This window comes from Cervus elaphus, chromosome 30 (assembly GCF_910594005.1).
Source record: "Cervus elaphus chromosome 30, mCerEla1.1, whole genome shotgun sequence".
NCBI classification, from domain to species: domain Eukaryota; kingdom Metazoa; phylum Chordata; class Mammalia; order Artiodactyla; family Cervidae; genus Cervus; species Cervus elaphus.
The window spans coordinates 31,936,717-31,955,513 of NC_057844.1; the positions used below are offsets into that span (position 1 = coordinate 31,936,717).

At 41.6% G+C, this 18,797-nt stretch overlaps 1 protein-coding gene across 1 annotated transcript in view; it reads left to right on the plus strand.

Moving 5' to 3' along the window:
* Positions 1–18,797, plus strand: part of FLT1 (fms related receptor tyrosine kinase 1) — a 197,793-nt gene that overhangs the window by 60,598 nt on the left and 118,398 nt on the right. Inside the window, exons 4-10 of the mRNA XM_043891526.1 lie at positions 303–427; positions 3,991–4,153; positions 4,261–4,397; positions 7,636–7,810; positions 9,201–9,318; positions 11,611–11,780; positions 12,390–12,549. Of these exons, the coding sequence (XP_043747461.1) occupies positions 303–427; positions 3,991–4,153; positions 4,261–4,397; positions 7,636–7,810; positions 9,201–9,318; positions 11,611–11,780; positions 12,390–12,549 (1,048 nt within the window). The remainder of the gene's footprint in view (positions 1–302; positions 428–3,990; positions 4,154–4,260; positions 4,398–7,635; positions 7,811–9,200; positions 9,319–11,610; positions 11,781–12,389; positions 12,550–18,797) is intronic.

Sequence of the window (18,797 nt, forward strand, 5' to 3'; positions counted from 1 at the left end):
ACCCCATCCCCCAGGTCACAATTTGCAAAGTAGGAACTGGGCCTCAGAGGTGGGGGGGGAGGGGGCGGGGGTCTGCTGATTGAAGGCCGAGACCTGAATAAGGAATTCGGTTTCCTTAGAGAAGGATTCTGTATCTGGGCAGAAACTCGGAGGGCCCGGTGAGAGAGAAGAATATGGGTGTATGGGGGTTACATGCATGGGAAGATGCATGGTGGTCCCCACGTTGCCTCACCAGCTTCAGTGTCTGGGTGTTCATCGTACAGTCATTTATGTGTGTGTGTTTTCATTTTCTTCTCATTCAGATACAGATAGACCTTTCTTAGAGATGCACAGTGAAATCCCTGAGATTATAAACATGACTGAAGGGAAGGAGGTGCTCATCCCCTGCCGGGTCTCGTCTCCCAGCATCAATGTTACTTTAAAAAAGGTAAAACTTCTCTCACATGCTCTTCACTGCAAGTGAGCAGAATGTATTGTGAATTATTTTCTGTCTCTGGAATAGTTTGCTTACATACTTTTCTATAACAGCTTTTTACTCAGAAGCCTGAGTGCTAGATGTTATACCCATGTGTGTATTTAAATGGAATAAGAGGATAATGTTCTGGGCATAAATCTATGTGAATCACAAAAGAACCAAAATCATGAAAATTTTTATGTATTGCCACAAATTCAAACGTCTGTAAATGTCAGAAAAACCAATTCTCTGGCGTATACAAATTAATTATCCAGATTTGGGCTGAAGGCAGAACTGCCAGGCAGGATACCTGACTCTCCAGGCATCTGAGAACTGTTGCTTTGGTCTGAGTTGGGAATTCCCTGATAACAAAAGGCTTATCTTTTGCCGGGCATCTAAACTTAACCTCTTAGGGGAAATAAAAAACTATAAATGAGGGTTTTCTTCATGTTATGTTGTAAATTGTGTGTGAAGAGAAGGAAAATGATTTCAAGTAAAATCTAATAAAGACAAAATCCCTAAAATGTGCCAAGCCAGGTATTTCAGCTGCAGTTACTTTAGGGGTAGTGCTAAGTCTGAGAATTAGATAAAAACTCCCCAAATGGAAAACCGCAGTGAATCCTGGGGGCTTAGAGCTTAGGAAAAGTGAACGCTGTCTAAGGCATCTCTTGGCACTGCCCGTCACATGGAGGCAGGGACTCAGGTGGTGATGGTAGTCAAATTGGAAGAATTTAGAGTGATTTTTTCAGTATCACCTATTGACCCTGAATCCTGAAATGTGATGAGGTATCTCCCTATCTTCTGGCCTTGCATTCACTCCCCTATGTTGTGGAGTTACATTTTCAATATAGTCCATCAGTGACAGCTCATGGCTTCCATTACACTGGGTACCATTGCCAGGAAATATAAAATCGTGGTAGACGAGGTGGAAACCCCAGAGGAGTCAAACTCAGTCAGTGGAAGAAAAAACTGAGGTTCCCAGAGAGTGAGGGGCTTTTGGGGCCACACGGAGCGTTATAGCCCATGTTCTGTCTTCTGCTCCTGTGCTCCTCCGTCCTTTGCTGATGGTTAGTTTTGTTTGCGTAGGAGCAGGACCAGAGTGGTTCAGAGCAGAGGCTGGGATCATACAGCCTGGATTCTTCCTCCCCTCCCTGTCCACTTCCCTGCCAGATATCAGACCTCTCTCCTCAGCATGTCCTCACCAGAGAGATGGGAGAGTTACAGGAGCACCTCTTCACCTGACTGTCAGGAAGGCTGCGTGAGGTGCTTGGAAGACACTTAGAACCTTGCCTGGCACAGGCAAGCCCATTCATGGGTTACTATCCGTGTTATATATCTAACAGTTTAATGCCCAGTAATCAATGTATTGTCAAGTGATGCTTTCAAGAGCCTGGCATTACTCCCCTTAGTCCAAGATGATAACTGCTCTGTGATGAATATGGAGCAAACCATGGGGATATGAAACTTCTTGTTTCATGTAAGCCCCTTGCCTTCAGGGCCTAATGCAGGTTGCTTGTCTGTGAGGAATTTTCCCGAATTCTCACCTGCAAGCATTTCGAAAAGGAAAGCTTATTTTCTCTGTTTTCCCACCCAGCTCTATGATACAAAAGAAAAGAGAGAAGCATAAAATTCTAACAAGGATTTTGGTATATCATATATATGTATAGAAAATATTCTAACCTATTACATATATGTGCTGACATGACATTACCATGAGGTCTTTCCCTTCCTCTTCTCTTCCCGTTCCTCTCTAATTTGCTGCCCCTTCCCTCTCCCTTTTCCCTGCCTGCTTCAGTGGAACCCTGGTCAGCTGGTGACACTTCCCTGTGCCCTACTGTCTTGCAAGGCTGCCCATCGTCCTGCCTCTTTAGGACACACGCAGCGATTGCCACAGCTGATGAGCTTTGTAGTCTTTTGCTGTTTTAGCTCTTGTCAGCCAGACATAAAGTGGCTTTGTCAGTGAACTACAACTAGTAGCAGTCATGGATAGACGAGAGTAAGAGACACACTTCAGAGGACAACTGAATGTATTTTTTGATGGTGCAGAGAAAGTCCATCAGCCAACCTTTCTTTTAGATTCAGCACATACTTATTTTCTCGTGTTTTTAAAGCATTTCTCATGTTTTCAAGCATTGATAGATTTCAATCCCCGTTGTCAATTTTTCTGAGATTTTCCTTTTAATAGTTTGCACCAAGTTAGAAAAGAAGGTTCTTTCTCCCCCTCCCCCTCCCAACCCCCCTGCCAGGGAATGCAGAGCATTCCCAAGTTTACAAGTAGCCTCCTAATGTACTAAAACATGAAATGCATCCTTTAATTGCTTTCGGTTCTTCATAAACAGGATGCAGTTCATCTCAAACCCACGTAAGGCTCTGGGGACGTGCACCAGTGTGGACATACACTCACTGGGAGAGGCAGCTAGTACTTTTGAAACAGAAATCTCTGCCATCAGGTCTGCCATCCCAGTCTGATTTGCTCCTTCCACAAGCAGTATACTTGTGGATCGATGGATAGAGCGGTGTAAGCTGGTGTGTTACTTTTAAAAAGAAGACAGAGAAGACTTGAGCTTCTTTATGGCAGTTAATGCTATGAATCTTTTATAATCTGTTGTGAGAAGGTGATCTGATTCCCACCCCCCTGCCCTTTTCCAACTGGGGATAAATAGTCGTCAGACCATTGCCTCTGAAATTGGCTGACAATCTGGCATCAGGGAATCTGGCTCTGCTGCTCTGTGGAGCAGTGACCCTTGACTCAAAGTAGAGGCTTTAGATTAACTCTCCGGTGTGCAGGAGAAGGCATTAGGGGAGAATCAGATGGTGGGTTCTTTTCTTCTGTTTCGACTCACTGTTTAGCAGTACTTCTAGGAATTCGCGAGCACATCATTCCTGACTGTCTCTGGCCTCACATCCTTTTTCAGCTCTCTTTGCTCTCAGGAGCTGCAGCATCTGGGAGTTGTCCTCCCCGGTGCAGAGTCAGTACCCTCAGTTTCCCCAGAGTGATAATAACCCCAGTGAGTGCCAAGTTGATGCTGTGAATCCTGGCGGACCACCAATGATGCACAGTCCTTTTAAGATAGCTAGCTCCTTAACAAATCATGCAAATGAGATGACAAGGTTTGGCTTGTTAAGAGCTCCCGGTGATGAGACCAAAAAGATAACCAGGCACCCCTAGTGGAAAAAAATTCCTAATTCATTATCCTATTGAGCATCAGGCCAGTTTGTTACAGAGACTCCCAGAGGCTTGAAGAGACACAGGGTCCTGCTAGAATTCTGACACAACAACTAGGTATGCCCTAGGTGGGTGCAGCTTGCTGCTAAGACTAATAACAAAATATGTTGTTGACAATAATTTATCATGGTTAACGTATCATTTGTTACATGCAAAGAAAACTAAAGAACCAATTATGACAACCTGGAGTTTCTACTTGCACTATTCTCATTTGAGATAAAACTTATATTTCAAAAATTGCAAACTATGAGTGAAGCTCTCACCATAGCACTAATATGATTTTGTGAACACACATTTCTTCCTTTTCCAGTTTCCATCTGATACTCTGATCTCCGATGGAGAAAGAATAACCTGGGACAGTAGGAAGGGTTTTATAATATCAAATGCAACCTACAGAGAAATAGGGATTTTGACCTGCGAGACAACAATCAATGGATATTTGTACAAGAAAAACTATCTCCTATTTCGGCAAAGTAAGTGATGTTCCGGAAGCATAAACATACGCCGGGATGCTCAAGGGTTTATCTGCTTAATGAAACGTTGATTTTTTTTTTTTTAACATGACTTTTTCTGCTTGCAGCCAACATAATCAGAGACGTCTGGATAAGCCCACCAAGCCCAGTCAGGCTACTGAGAGGCCATAAGCTCACCCTCAAGTGCACGGCTACCACCCCGTTGAACACAAGAGTTCGGATTACCTGGAGTTACCCTGGAGAAGTGAGTGACCTCCTTTTCTATTTCTTCTATAGGACAGTATTTAGTTTTCGCAAGTGAGATGCTAAACTGAGTTTTTGAAGTGAGAGAGAAAAAGCAGAATATTCTGACGCCTCTGGCAGAGTCAATAAAGGAACTTTGGGTTTGGTTTGGGTGCTTCTCTTCCCTGACGTGTTGTGAGCATGATCTGCAGAGATACCGTCTTTTGATGTCTGGAGGTTTTGTTTGGAAGTGTATAGGCTGGTATTTCTATTGCATGATTCTGGATGGAAAAGGGGATTGTTTCATCCTTGGAAACAAGTCTCTAGGATTTAGAGATGAGAAAGAAATTTATCACAACGTGCCAGGCAGGGGCTATCTTTTGTAACAACAACAGCAAAAAGTTGTTGTCGGCGCATTAATTGAAGAGACCGGCAGACAGGCAGGCACCTGATTGGAGCATGTTTGGGAAAGATAATACAACCCAGCCACCGAATATTCTGTTTGTTAAGGGACAAAGGAGTGATTCTGTCTTTCCGAAAAATGAAAAGAATGAAGCCTGAGTTGGGTTCCCTTGTTCAAATTAAACATCTTTGCAAACAATCTTTGTTTTAAATATATACATATGGGGAGTCTCTGGTAAACTGTTGAGGATCATCCGACAGTGAGCCCAGCACCATTTCTTACGTGTCTGTATGATTTATGGTTCAGATCCCAGGTAAACCATTGGCTACATCCTTCAGGTGGCCCAGTCACAAAGTTAGCTTATGATTAAATTATGTATACTTTACATAGTATATATTAGATGGTGTATGTAGAATTAAGATGAGTGCCTCTGTCCCCAGCCACTGTTTTATTTAATTGAGGTACAACTGAGTTATAATGCTAGTTTAGCTTCAGGTATGCAACATAGTGATACAGAATTTTTATAGATTATGCTCTCTTTACAGTTATGCTCTCTTTACAAAATACTGGGCTATATTCCCTGTGCTGTACAATATACATACTTCTTGCCAGGAAAACAGAATAAACTGGCAACAAAAGGTACCACAAAGACCCCACAGGGACGTATTAAAGACTCATCAGTCATAAGGTATTTTCTAGAAAATGGTTGAAATAAGATGGCTACAACTGGTGGCAATATGTTCTGGGTTTTGATAGAAGCCATATATTCTTAATACATGTAAGGAGGGAAGAAAGTTTTTATCCTTTTAGTGTTGCTGCTATAAGAGTATGGTGATACATCTGTTGAATGTCCATAGCTTTGAAAGTGATGGAAGTGGTCTAATACATTAACCACTAGCCACATATGCCTAATAGTCTGGGGAATGTGGTTTGTGGGACTGAGGGTCTAAGTTGTTAACTCTGTTTCATATTAACTTAAATAGCCTGTGGCTGCTGACAAGCCTGTTGTAAAACCAGAGGAAGTTTTAGGATACCAAGGCAGAAACAATGAAGATGTTACCAAATTTGGGAAGAAGAGCAGCAACAAGCACAAAATTTCTGATCCAGAATCTATCTTACCATTTGGATGTCCTATCTCTTTAGTCTTCTTTTAATCTGGACTAGTCCCTCAGTATTTTTATCTCTTTTGTTGTGTTGATTTTAATGAACCCCTTCCCTCTCTTCCTCTCTTCCTTGAAGTGAAGTTGCTCAGTCGTATCTGACTCTTTGTGACCCCATGGGCTATAGTCCACCAGGCTCCTCTGTCCTTGGGATTTTCCAGGCAAGAATACTGGAGTGGGTGCCATTTCCTTCTCCGGGGGATCTTCCCAACCTAGAGATCGAATCCGAGTTTCTTGCACTGCAGGCAGACTCTTTACCATCTGAGCCACCAGGAAAGCCCTCCCTTCCTTGAAATACAGCAGTTATTTTGTAGAATACCCATTATTTGGGGGTTTTTCTGGTCTTTTCTAATTATTAGGCTCAGGCCATGCACTTTGGGCAGGTGCGCCATAGAAGTGATGTTGTGTCCTTCTCAATGTCATATCTGGAGGTACATGATGCCATCTTGGTCCCATGGTTAAGGTGGTATTTGCCATATTTCTTCATGGTAAAGTAGGAAAATTTTTTGAGACTATAAAAACATCCCATTTTTAATCATATTTTTTACACCCATTGATGCTAAAGGGAGAAGGAAAAAGTAATATCAACATGAATAGAATTGCTAAAGTTCCCTCAGTCTGGCATGTAGGGACCAATTCTCTTATTTTTGATGGCAATGACTGACATCTTCTCTGTGGTTGCTGCCAAGAAGGGAGAAAATTGTTTAACGCATCTGTGCCAACAGGTAGGTAGAATTTATCCAACATGGCACAAAGGGAGAGCTAAGGTCAAGACCCAGAGACTAGTCTGGCCAACTTCCAGAGCCTTTTTCCATGCCTCCTCACAGGGACAAACCAAGAGGAGGAAATAACATATTATGTGTTATAAAATGAAATGCTTGAAAAAAAAGTAAGAAAAAGAAAGGAGGGAACAATGAAAGGAAAAGACACTGTGACCTCATCTTCGCAAAACCAGGAGTGGATCATTGTGGCCAGGGTATAGCGCTGAGCCTGAGGCCTGCAAACATGAGACTGACCCCACCCCTAGATTGTTGGCTAAAACTTGCCAAGGACTTTGCAGGTCCCCAGACCCATTTCGTGAGGTTTAGCAGAAACTGGCAAGCCTTGCTCAAAGAGTGAAATAATGAAACATGGATCGTTACACCCTAATAGGTGTAGCCAGGATTCATCATCTTTTGTTTCTAGAAGGAAGCAAAAAAAACCAAAAAAAACTCACATGGTGATTTATTAGGAGAAAGCCTGCCATGAATCCACATACTGAAGACAGTCATTGCCTGAGTTTGTGTCTGATGTCGCTGCCTAGAGAACAGGTTACTGCTTAGAGAGGCGCTAGAGGGAAGAATCAGATTGTACTCAGGAGACCCGAGTTCCCAGGCTACTCTGGTCAGTGTTTTGATGCTTTGATTTCTTCATCTGCAAAAAGGCAATAACCCCACCAATCTCACTGGCTTATTGTGAAGAACTATTGAGATAGTATGTGTGTGAAAGTCCATTTGAAGAACCTGAAGTGCTGAATCAGGGCTGCTGTGGCACATGTTGGAAACATGTCTAGACAGAGCTGTGGTTCTGAGCATCTTGCTCTGAGTGGGTTTGCCTCTTAGCAGAAAATTACAGATTGTAGGAATCATTTGAGAAATGCTATAACTCTATACTCAGACCATGACTACTTCTACATCTGTTATACATTTTCTTTCTAGGTAAATAACAGAGCCTCTATAAGGCGACGCATTGACCAAAGCAGTCCCCAAAATAATGTATTCTACAGCATCCTTGTTATTGACAAAGTGGAGAACAAAGACAAAGGGCTTTACACTTGTCATGTGAAAAGCGGGCCATCACTCAAGTCTGTTAACACCTCGGTATATATATATGGTAAGCAACCCTTCCCTGCTTTCCAGTCACTGCAGATTTGGGGGGTGGGGGGTGCAGTTCTATAAATCATGTAACTTTTCTTTTGGACAGGAGGTAGTCTGTCATGAAAAAATACAACTTCATCTCCCTTCACCCCCTGCCCAAGTGCAAATCACATTAAGTATTCTTCAACTGTAATTCTTTTGCACTGATTCAAGTATCTTCCCCTTACAAATTTATTGTGGATAATTAGTCAGTTAGATCATATTAGAATCTATACAAAGTTATTTGTTTAGTGTTGCATTGGGCTTCGCTGGTGGCTCGGGCAGTAAAGAATCTGCCTGCAATGCAGGAGACCCAGGTTCGATACCTGGGTCAGGAAGATCCCCTGGAGAAGGAAATAGCAACCCATTCCAGTATTCTTGCCTGGAGAATCCCATGGACAGAGGAGCCTGGCAGGCTGCAGTCCATGTATTGCAGTCCATGGGGTTGCAAAGAGGTGGACACAACTGAACAACTTCACTTCACTTTACATGAACAAAACAGAAAAATACAATCAGTTTTAACTTTTACAACCTTTAACTTCCGGAAGAAATTTCTGAGATCATACTGATTCAGAGAAAAATATGTTGTGATAAATTACTTAGAACTGATGTTCTTTTATCCCTGATTTTATTCTCATGAAATCCTAATATTATTGTTTAATCCCAATAGGCAAATTCTGTCAAGAAAATACTTTAACCTTTTCAGAAGTCTTAAAAACCTAATTTTATTTCTGCCATTGAAAAGATAACCTTGTAAGGAGCAGAAACTAGAGGACAGTTCTACCAATGCCTTTGATATTCTTTTGACTTGCTTCAGTTGATGTTTTATATCAAGTTAGTTGTTCTATAGTGCATGGAACAACTTTCTCCCACGGCACTCATATTGGCCAGGTTGATTTTTTTTTAGAAGTATCTTAATATGTGTTTTTTTATAGATGTTTAAGGTGTTTCTGTTGCCCTGCCACTGGGCTTTTATATCCTGGGGACCATTTGATTTTGCAAATATTTCACTTGTTGGGGTACTTCTAAATGGTTTTATTCACTGATCAGTACTTGAGCACGCGTGTTAGTCGCTCAGTTGTGTCTGACTCTTTGCGACCCCATAGACTGTAGCCCACCAGGCTCCTCTATCCATGGGATTTCCCAGGCAAGAATACTGGAGTGGGTTGCCATTTCTTTCTCCAGGGGATCTTCCCAACTCAGGGATCAAATCCAGGTCTCCCACATGGTAGGCAGATTCTTTACCATCTGAGCCACCAGTAATTCAGTTCCATTTACTCCCTGGCTGCACCCTCCTTGAATGGGGTTTTTGGTTCAGTTTTGTTTACATGTAGTCTTTTCTAATGGATTTCTCTCTTCTTTCAAAGACAATGCATTCATCACTATGAAGCCTCAACAGCAGCAGGTGTTTGAGGCTGTAGCTGGCAGGCGGTCTTACCAGCTCTCCATGAGAGTGAAGGCGTTCCCCTCTCCAGATGTTGTCTGGTAGGATCACAGTCATGTTCCTCACAGCTTAAGACATGCTTTGTCAGTAGGAAGATGCAGGAGCCTTGAGAGACTTGAATTCCTGAAAAGAAACAATATACATTTCCCAGACAACAGTGGAGGACTGGGGTCTGGGCTGATTTCTAGGCTGGGAGCCGAATGAGTGGGAAGGGCTGATGGGGAGGACAAATAATGTAACAGGACGGAGCAAGGGTTAGGGTGTTTTGAGGGCTCATGGCGGTTTAGTCGTTCATTCCCTGTGACTAAATTTCTGCCTCTCTAAACCTTCCTATGATGTCAACTTCCTCTGAATGGAGTATGTTGAGCAACGATTAGGAAGCATCTTGAGTATGTAACATGCTCTATTAACCCTGAAGAAGTGGGCCCTTGTGATGAGGATAATTCTCTTATAATCGGAAAATAATTCTTTTAGATACAGCTGGGCTGAAAGTTCCAGTCTTGTTTTAAAATTAAACAAACATTAATAGAGACAAGACTGATTTGGTGGCAGGGGTGCACCCATGGCCCTACTTGAACTAATTAAAAGGTTTTCTGGCTGGAAGTTTGCATATTCAGAAACGCTTTAAGCAACTTTGTATTTTAATGCGAGCCCAACACCTGATGTAAAACAATGTAATCTGTTGATAATCTGCAATCATTTTGTGAAATCATTTCTAAATGCCAGGATCTTTGGCCCAGGCCATTGCATTCCAAACAAAGAGTATAGTACACAGCTGATGAGGAAAACAACCCACACAATATAGAATCTCAACCAGAGCTTGTTTTGCTTTCAGTATGAAATGGGTGTAGCATTTTCGTTTTCCTCTACATCGTTAATAGGGCATTAAAGAGAAAATGAGACTTTGTGCTATGTCCCTTCTTGTCGTTGCAGTAGAAGAGAGGTTTTGTTTCATAATATCTAAAACGTTTAATAGTAAATTTCCTATGAATGTATGTTATTCCAATAGAAATAATATACACTCCACTCTAGGAAGTACATAGCCCTCTGTTCAACAGTGCTAATTTCTCCAGTAGCTAAGTAGCAAAGACCTAAAACAAACAAACAAAAAATCCAATTTTGAAAGTAACAACTTGTTCATAAGAAATAATTTAAAGTAATACTAAAATGGGATTTACAATCACAGCAAAATGCGTGGTTTAAAATCACGCATTTTGCTGCTTTGAAAATGAGACCCACTGGGAATTAGAACTTGTTGCATGCCTGTGAACCAATGCCATTGCTAACATTACAGCTTTATGCAGAACACAATAAATTCCTACTTGTTGTTGTTTAGTCGCTCAGTCATATCTGACTCTGTGACCCCATGGACTGTAGCCCACCAGCTTCCTCTGTCCATGGGATTCCCCAGGCAAGAATACTGGAGTGGGTTGCTATTTCCTTCTCCAGGGGATCTTCCCGACCCAGGGATCAAACCTGCATCTTCTGCACTGACAGGCAGATTCTTTACCACTGAGCCACCAGGGAAGCCTATGAAAAATGCCCGTTGAAAGAACTGTGCCATTTAATGAAATCACAGAGTTTTACAGTTAAGAGATCTTTGAGAAACTTGGAGAAACTGAGAATCAATGACTTAGTCAAGTTCACGGCATACAGTGGCAGAGCCGGGGTGAGCCTTCTAGCCTGACTCTCGGTTCTGTATGTAATTGAGTGATATCTAGGCATTGAGTCTGTCTGTAAAGTTCAAAAAAATTATTTTTAAGTTTATACCTTTTGTTTGTGAATTTTGTGCCTTAATCTTTCCCAGAGGAAAGAACCTTGATAATCTTGATTTCACTATAGCTTATGAAAGGGACAACTGGTGTGACCATTTATATAACTAATAAGAACTCCACATGAGGCCACAATGGGAAAGTCTATTTTTGTTTTTATCTGGAGAAGTGATCTAGTTGATCTGACTTACAATGACCCTTGTATTGCGATGGAGCCTCATGGAGAACTCTGAAAAACATCTCAGATGGAATCAGCCCGTGCTTCTGGGTTAATACTTAAGTCACAGTAGCAACCAGCATCCATGTGGGTACATTAAATCATCACTTGTCTTTCTTCCCTCAGCTTACTTCTACCTCTTTGCCAATCAACAAAGCAGTGTTTCCCAATCTAAAATTCCCCCACTGGGCTTTACTAAGTCAGTGTCTAAATGTTTTAAGTGGCTGTTGAGGAATCCAAGGCTCTAGATGTCTAAACTGGAGCTCACATCCTTACATGGCAATGTTAACGTGTTATCTAAGAGGTGGTGTGAAATAACTTACTGATCATGCGCTTAACCACAGGTTAAAAGATGGGTCACTGGCCACTGAGAAGTCTGCCCGCTATCTGGTTCGTGGCTATTCATTGATTATCAAAGATGTGTCTGCCGAAGATGCAGGGGACTACACAATCTTGCTGGGCATAAAGCAAGCAAATGTGTCCAGAAACCTCACTGCCACTCTGATTGTCAATGGTAAGTTCACCATTCAAACATTCTATTGGTTCTGGTGGAGGTGAAATTAGTGACTGTTTGTGTCAAAAGCCAGTAAATAAAATAGATAATGAATGAGAACCTGCTGTCTAACTCAGGGAACCCTATTTGGTGCTCTGTTCCGACCTAAAAGGGAAGGAAATCCAGAAAAGGGGGGATATATATATACTTACAGCTGATTCAATTTGCTATGCAGTAGAAACTAGCACAACATTGTAAAGCAGCTGTACTCTAATAAAAATTAATTTTTAAAATCAGTATAACAAAAAAAATAAAAATTTTTTCAATTGTTTTAAAAACCACTATGCCCCCATCCCAACTATTTCATGGTTGCTTCTTATCTCCCATAGCAATATGATTTTTTTTTTTTATCATTGTGATCAGAACGTACATACCATGGAATCAAGTTTTTACTTGCTCTCAAAACACACCTATTGCTTTTCAGTTGACATTATGATGACAGTTACACAGGTTTGGTTTTCATCCACGTGTTTGTCTCCTTGACATCAAAACCAGCGAGAACGTGGTCCTTGGTGTTGTGGTCTAGTCATTAGACCAGTTCTCAACCTCTGTCCTGTTCTCTCCTTTCAGTGAAACCCCAGATTTACGAAAAGTCTGTATCATCATTCCCGAATCCGATCCTGTACCCACTGGGCAGCAGACAGACCCTGACCTGCACCATTTATGGAGTCCCCACACCTGCCATCACGTGGTTCTGGCACCCCTGTAACCATAATCACTCCAGAGCAAGGTAGGCACAGTTCGTTTCTCAAATAACTTTCAAATGCTCTTCGACATCTGGACTCCAGGGTCTTTCATAGCCACAGATGGGAGTTGGCACTTGGAATGTGCAGTCCACAGCGGGCAAGGCTTCCCCTGCCCTGGCAAAAGGTATGCAGTCTACCTACGCTTCTTCCTTACCATGGCTAACTGCGTCCTAATTCTTATAGTTCTAGACTGGGAGCACAGGGACAAAATGAGGGTCCCCCTGTGAACCACTCTTCGGAACTCGGGTTGGAACTCCCGTCTCTTGTTTTCCAACCGGGCACCCCCAGACTTCGGCTCCATCACTACATCAGTTACTGGTCCCCCCATTTAGCACTCCAAAAGCACTGAGCATGACATCAGATCTTCCCACCACTGGTGATCATTGCCTTGCCTAGGCTCTGTGTGTGCTGTTACCCTTGTTGGAAATGACCTTCCATGTGCCTTCTGCCCCTTCTAAGAGGTCCATCTTTATCTTCCGAGGCTCATCAGTGGGGTCACGTCTCCTCGAGCCTTCCTGACTTTCTCAGTGAGACTCTTTCCTCCCTCCTCAGCGTGAGCAGCCCTTTGCTGACACCACCGTCACATGAGAAGGTGTGGGTACACTGTCTTCTCTGAGCTATGAGCTGGTTCAGCATCCTCTCTGCACACACAGATGCCCGGGCTGTATTTGCCCTCTCTTAACCATGCCGTTTCCTTGCTTCCTGTTGACGACCGAGCCCTGCTTGCCGTTTTCCATTACTGTTTAGTCTAGAGGATTGATACATGATAGTTCATGGGAGCGAATCTGAAGGTACACAAATAGAATTGATGGGTGCAGTAGTCAGATAGTAGTGAGACTGCTCAACAATTAGCATTAGGCCAAGATGTTTTTTTTTTATTGCTTTTCGTCCCACTTGTAGAGTGGTTGGGAGAGTTGCTATTATTTTTTTTTAATTAGCTTGATAAAAAAATAAACACGACATAAACAGAAGAGGCTATTTGGTTTTCTAGATACTTCCTGCAATTTCAGCCTGTCTTCATCTTGTGTTTTAGTCTTTTAAGGCATATTATCCTGATTGTGAAAGTTCCTGGATGAGTGTGTGATTCCTGAGAAGTGGCTGTTGTCACACATCTGATTTCTCATATGAATGAATCCTTTGCTAAGAATAGAAATATGAGAACTCACAGATCTGGAATACCTAATCTACCACTGTGATTACTCAACCCCAAAGAAAGTGAAATATACTGAGATTTTATTATTTTGCTGATTTGGAAATAGAATCCATATTTACAGACTCTTTAAGGCCTTGATGTTTGTGCTAACCCAACTTGCAATTGGGGCTTCCCAAGTAGCTTAGCGGTAAAGAATCCACCTGTCCATGCAGGTGTCTTGGGTTTGATCCCTGGGTCGGGAAGATCCCCTGGAGAAGGAAATAGCAACCCACTCAGGTATTTTTACCTGGTGGGCTATAGTCCATAGAGTTGCAAAGAGTTGGACACAACTTAGCAACTAAACAATAACTACTTGCAAATGCATTTAGAATAACTAACTTTAGTTTTAGGTTTGGATAAAGGTATAGAGTTGAATTTTTATAAAATAATATAGCCTTTTAAGAATATTCTTATTGTGATTTGACAGTAGCAAATCTAAAATTTCATTTCTATTCAGGATTAGAGCTAATGACTATGTTAGAAAATAAGAATTATGAGTGACAGAACATAATATTATGAAGTTGTTAAGTTTGAATAATGCTAATAAAATATGGTTTTGGAAATGAGGTCAGCTGAAGTGAAACTTTATAAACATTACCTCTTTTTTTCCCGATTTCTCTGTGGTAAGGGGGATCCTTCTTCCATTTTACCAAGTATGCTTGCCAAGGCCTAGAAAGATATCTTATTCCTCTTGGAACTCTCTCAAAGATTGAGAGCAATACCTTAAATCTTCTGTAAATGTTTGTTGGCCGTCTGACATATTCTCTTAATGCTAAAGGCTTTCTTTTCTTTCTTTCTTCCTATCATAAGACAGATCACAAATGAAAGTTATCACTCTTTCTGTGATGATTCATTTACAAATAAATTGTTGCTTGAAATTATCTGCAGAAAATGTGTGTGTGTATCCTTAAGAGTTTCCCATTTTTTAAGTCAGTAGACTGAGTAGCTTACTTGTTTCAAATCCAGCTTTGATGCTTGATGGTTGAATCAGTACATTTAATGTAGAGATATTTCAGAAAGATACATGGGACCTTTGTACACTAGAGAGCAAATAGAAAAACTTTATTTCACCCTGCAGAGAGATCAGAGCTCACACTGACAGACAAAGCCCTCTTTTACTACTAAAATTTTTCAAATATGTCTTTATATGAACTGTTTTTATATACTTAGATTCAATTGCAGGCAGGAATTTTAGATAGTGACATTTGAATAATGGATATTCTAGTGCATTGGATTGTAAAAATCTTACTGATTCTGGGTTACACAGTACATATTTGCAGAATGTTATCTGTGCATCTTTGTCAAAAGAGATTATGTGATTAATATATACATATTACTCTTGAATATGTAGACTAATTCTTGGTATTTAATTTTTAGGTTCTAGTTAAGGGATATATCTATGGACTACACCAAAGCATTTATCTTGAGGTTAGAATGTGTTTAAGTAGCTCAAAACTATTCACTGGTTTAAAGTGGCCAACTGGTTAATGAGTCTAAAGTAAAGAGATTCAGACTTACTGTATGGTTTCCTGGAGTCCAACAAATATATTTTTTAATATGATCAGAACTGTTCAAGTAGTTCATCTTTGTGAATACTAAGAGCCTTAAATAAATTTAACAAAAATTGCCTCCTTTAAAAACAATGTGGTAAGCTGCTAAGCTATGCTCAAACTGAATGACATTTGTGGTTTTTTTCGCCTAGAATTTGTTCTCATAAGACATTAGGATAAGGATGGGGCAAAGGTAGTTACTTTTAAACTCACATACATAATGAGCTGAGGGAAAATACAGTAGAATCTTCACCGCCTTTTAATTCTCTGCATATCTGGATAGTAAAGTAGTAGAAGCAGCAGACTGTTTTGAATTTTTAAAAACATCGTGTGTGTGTTTAGTTGCTCAGTTGTGGGTCAGACTCTTTGCAACCCCGTGGACTGTAACCCCCAGGCTCCCTGGTCAATGGAATTTTCCAGGCAAGAGTACTGGAGTGGTTAGCCATTTCCTTCTCCAGGGGATCTTCCCAACCCAGGGATCAAACCCATGGCTTGGGCCACATCTCCTTCATTGCAGGCAGATTTTTCTACTATAATGAGGTGGAATGTGGGATTTCTCTCACCTCCAGCAACTGGCAGAGACTTCTAAATAGATTGGCCTAACTTGCCCCATGTCAGCCTGAGCATAAACCAGGGAGCTCACAGAAGGGTGGTGAGCTTACAGTACTTTTCACACGTGTTCTTTACAGCTTCTGTTCATATGAAATAGGGGTGATGACATACACTTCATAGAGAGTATATAAGGCTCAAATAAGGCAGTGTGTCTGAGAAAGGTACAGAGTGCCCTGGGAATCTTGCAAGGTTGCAATTATTGCTTGCATTAGGGTAAATGTCTCCAAGTAAGGCTCCAAAACTTTCAAGGAACCTGGATAACATTTTCCTCCCTACTGAAAAGCTAGTTTCACAACCGTGAGAACTTTTACCTATTATTTCTGAGACATGAGCACAAAGACTATGGAAAGTAAAATGTGATTTTGCTGTGCTTTAGAAAGAGAGATCTAGTAGGTCTGGGTTGCAAAATCGAGGAAAACAGAATTTATGATTTTTCAGAAGCAGAGAAGAAGAAGGCAAGATAGATGAGCTAGGCAAAAGTAAGAATGAACACAAGTGTATAACAGAGGAGCTGGGGCCAGCTGCATTCATTGTTTCCCGTCATGGGAGGAAGTGGTTCTGACCTGCGGCTTGGCTGAAGCTGGGGTGGGGTACACTGGGATGTAAGAGAGCTGACTCCTGCCAGATTTTTAGAACTTCACCCCCCTCCCACGCCCTCCAACCCAGACTGTGAAGAACTGAGTAGAACTGTTAACCACCCACGAGGTGAGCTGGTCGCCATCTCATGGCCCTAGGTGAGCTCTGTCACAGTGCTGGTCCAGTCTCAGAAAAGTTTCTCAGATAAGGCCGCCTGCTCCACGGAGGATGCTCTGCAAAGGAACAATATGGGACTGTTTGGAAGGGTCCCCTCTTTGGAGAATGGGGAGGATGAATTTGAGGAAGCCAGGAGAAATTGGGGAAGGGCAATCTGGTTCTTTACTGTAAGGAGGTTCAAGGACAGCAGCCTTTAAGGACGGCAGTTTGAGTTTTAGAACAGACATTCTTTAGACCAGAGACTACCGTAATTCTCCCCTTCTCAGCATCAGAAATTATCATTTCCAGGTCATAAGCAACACTAATAGATTACAATAGAGTTACAACACATCTGTGTCATCATGCTTGGAAATGGAACCAACATCATGGAAACTGTTAGGTATATTGGGTTCTTATGAAAGTCTCATTTCCTTCACCAGCTATCTGTGACCCGTAAAAATCTGTAGAGAGAAATCTGATACACTGTGTTGACATTACCTATTATCTTACAATGCATTGTGCACACGGTCAGTATTCAGTCTAAATAGACTTACCATCTACTGCTACTGATTGAGCAAAACAAAGATACATACCTTTTGTGTTTAGAATTCAATGATGTAAAGTCAAACCCCACTGGGTTAGTATCCTCTCTATATACATACCTGCAGCGTCTCTTTTCCACAGTCTTGGGTATGGAGACCTGGGAATGAAGGAAGTGGGTTCTATTCTTGGCCCTGTCCCTGACTTCTCTGTGACCTTGGCCAGTTATTTAATCTGGGCTCCAATTTCCCCTTCTGTGAATGGTAACTGCCCTGCTTCCCCTTTCCTATAATACCCAGTGAGTTAACGAGTGAAATGAGACAACCACTTAAAATGACGTTTTCTTCTTTCTGAAGAGCTTGAAATAATTTCCTAGTGGTTGCACACTATTTCCCTTCCACTTCTTACAAATTATAAAGCCACTGGACCTCAGGATTAGCTCTGAAGGTCAGGGCCAAATGAACAACAACAGCAACAACAAAAAAAAACGAATGCAGAGTGGTTGTTAAGAAAAGTCTTACATGTGATGGTATATACCGTGGTGCAGAATTGACTCAATAATTACAATATCGATAATCACTCATTAAGGAAAAAATGTAGCAGCTCCTCCACTCCTACTATTTTCCTTTGTCAGTCCTGTCCAGCCCGTACAGACCAAGGAAGGCATTGTCGTTCTTTGCCCAGTTAGCCCTAAAACTTTGCTTGTTCCGTTTGGTCTTTTGCCAGTGCAGTTTTTCAGAATGCATGCAGTATAACTGGATTCTCAACTCATGGAAGGTGATGTGGGTAGAGTATTCTTTATTGCTTTCTTAGTTAAAATGGTGGGTTTGCTAAGAAAACCTAGTAGACATCCATGGAATGTCAAGGAACTACTTCCAAACCTTTAAAGCAAATCAGATTTGGAGTCTCAAATAATTCTGTGTTTAGGTGTTTCATAGAAAGTATTGGGTTGGCCAAAAAGTTTGCTTGGGTTTTCCATAAGATATTGTGGAAAAATCCAAACAAACTTTAAAAAAAAATTTTTATTTTAAAATTGGAGGATGATTACTTTACAATACTGTGCTGGTTTCCACCGTACATCAGTATGAATCAACCATATGTATACATGTGTCTCCACCATCCTGAATCCCGCTCCCACCTCCCTCCCCACCCTACCCGTCCAGGTCCAAACAAACTTTTTCCCAGCCCGAAAATATTCCCTGTAACACAGCATTGTTCAGACGGCAAAGAATCTGCCTGAAATGTGGGAGCCGCGGGTTCGATCCCTGGGTCAGGAAGATCCCCTGAAGAAGGGCATGGCAACCCACTCCAGTATTCTTGCCTAGAAAATCCCATGGACAGAGGAGCCTGGTGGGCTATAGTCCATGGGGGTCGCAAAGTGTTGGACACAACTGAACGACTAACACACACAACATTGTAAATCAGCTCTACTTCAATTTTTAAAAAAAGAAAGAAAATTATATTCCCTAACACACGGTTTGACATTCCATTTCTGAAACACTCTTGCAGGGGGCGGTAGGGAGGAATGTTTTATGGGGGAGGGGAGATGGGGTTGGCCTACAAAATACAGAGGCAGAGGCCTCTAGGAACTCTGAGAAGTTGCCTA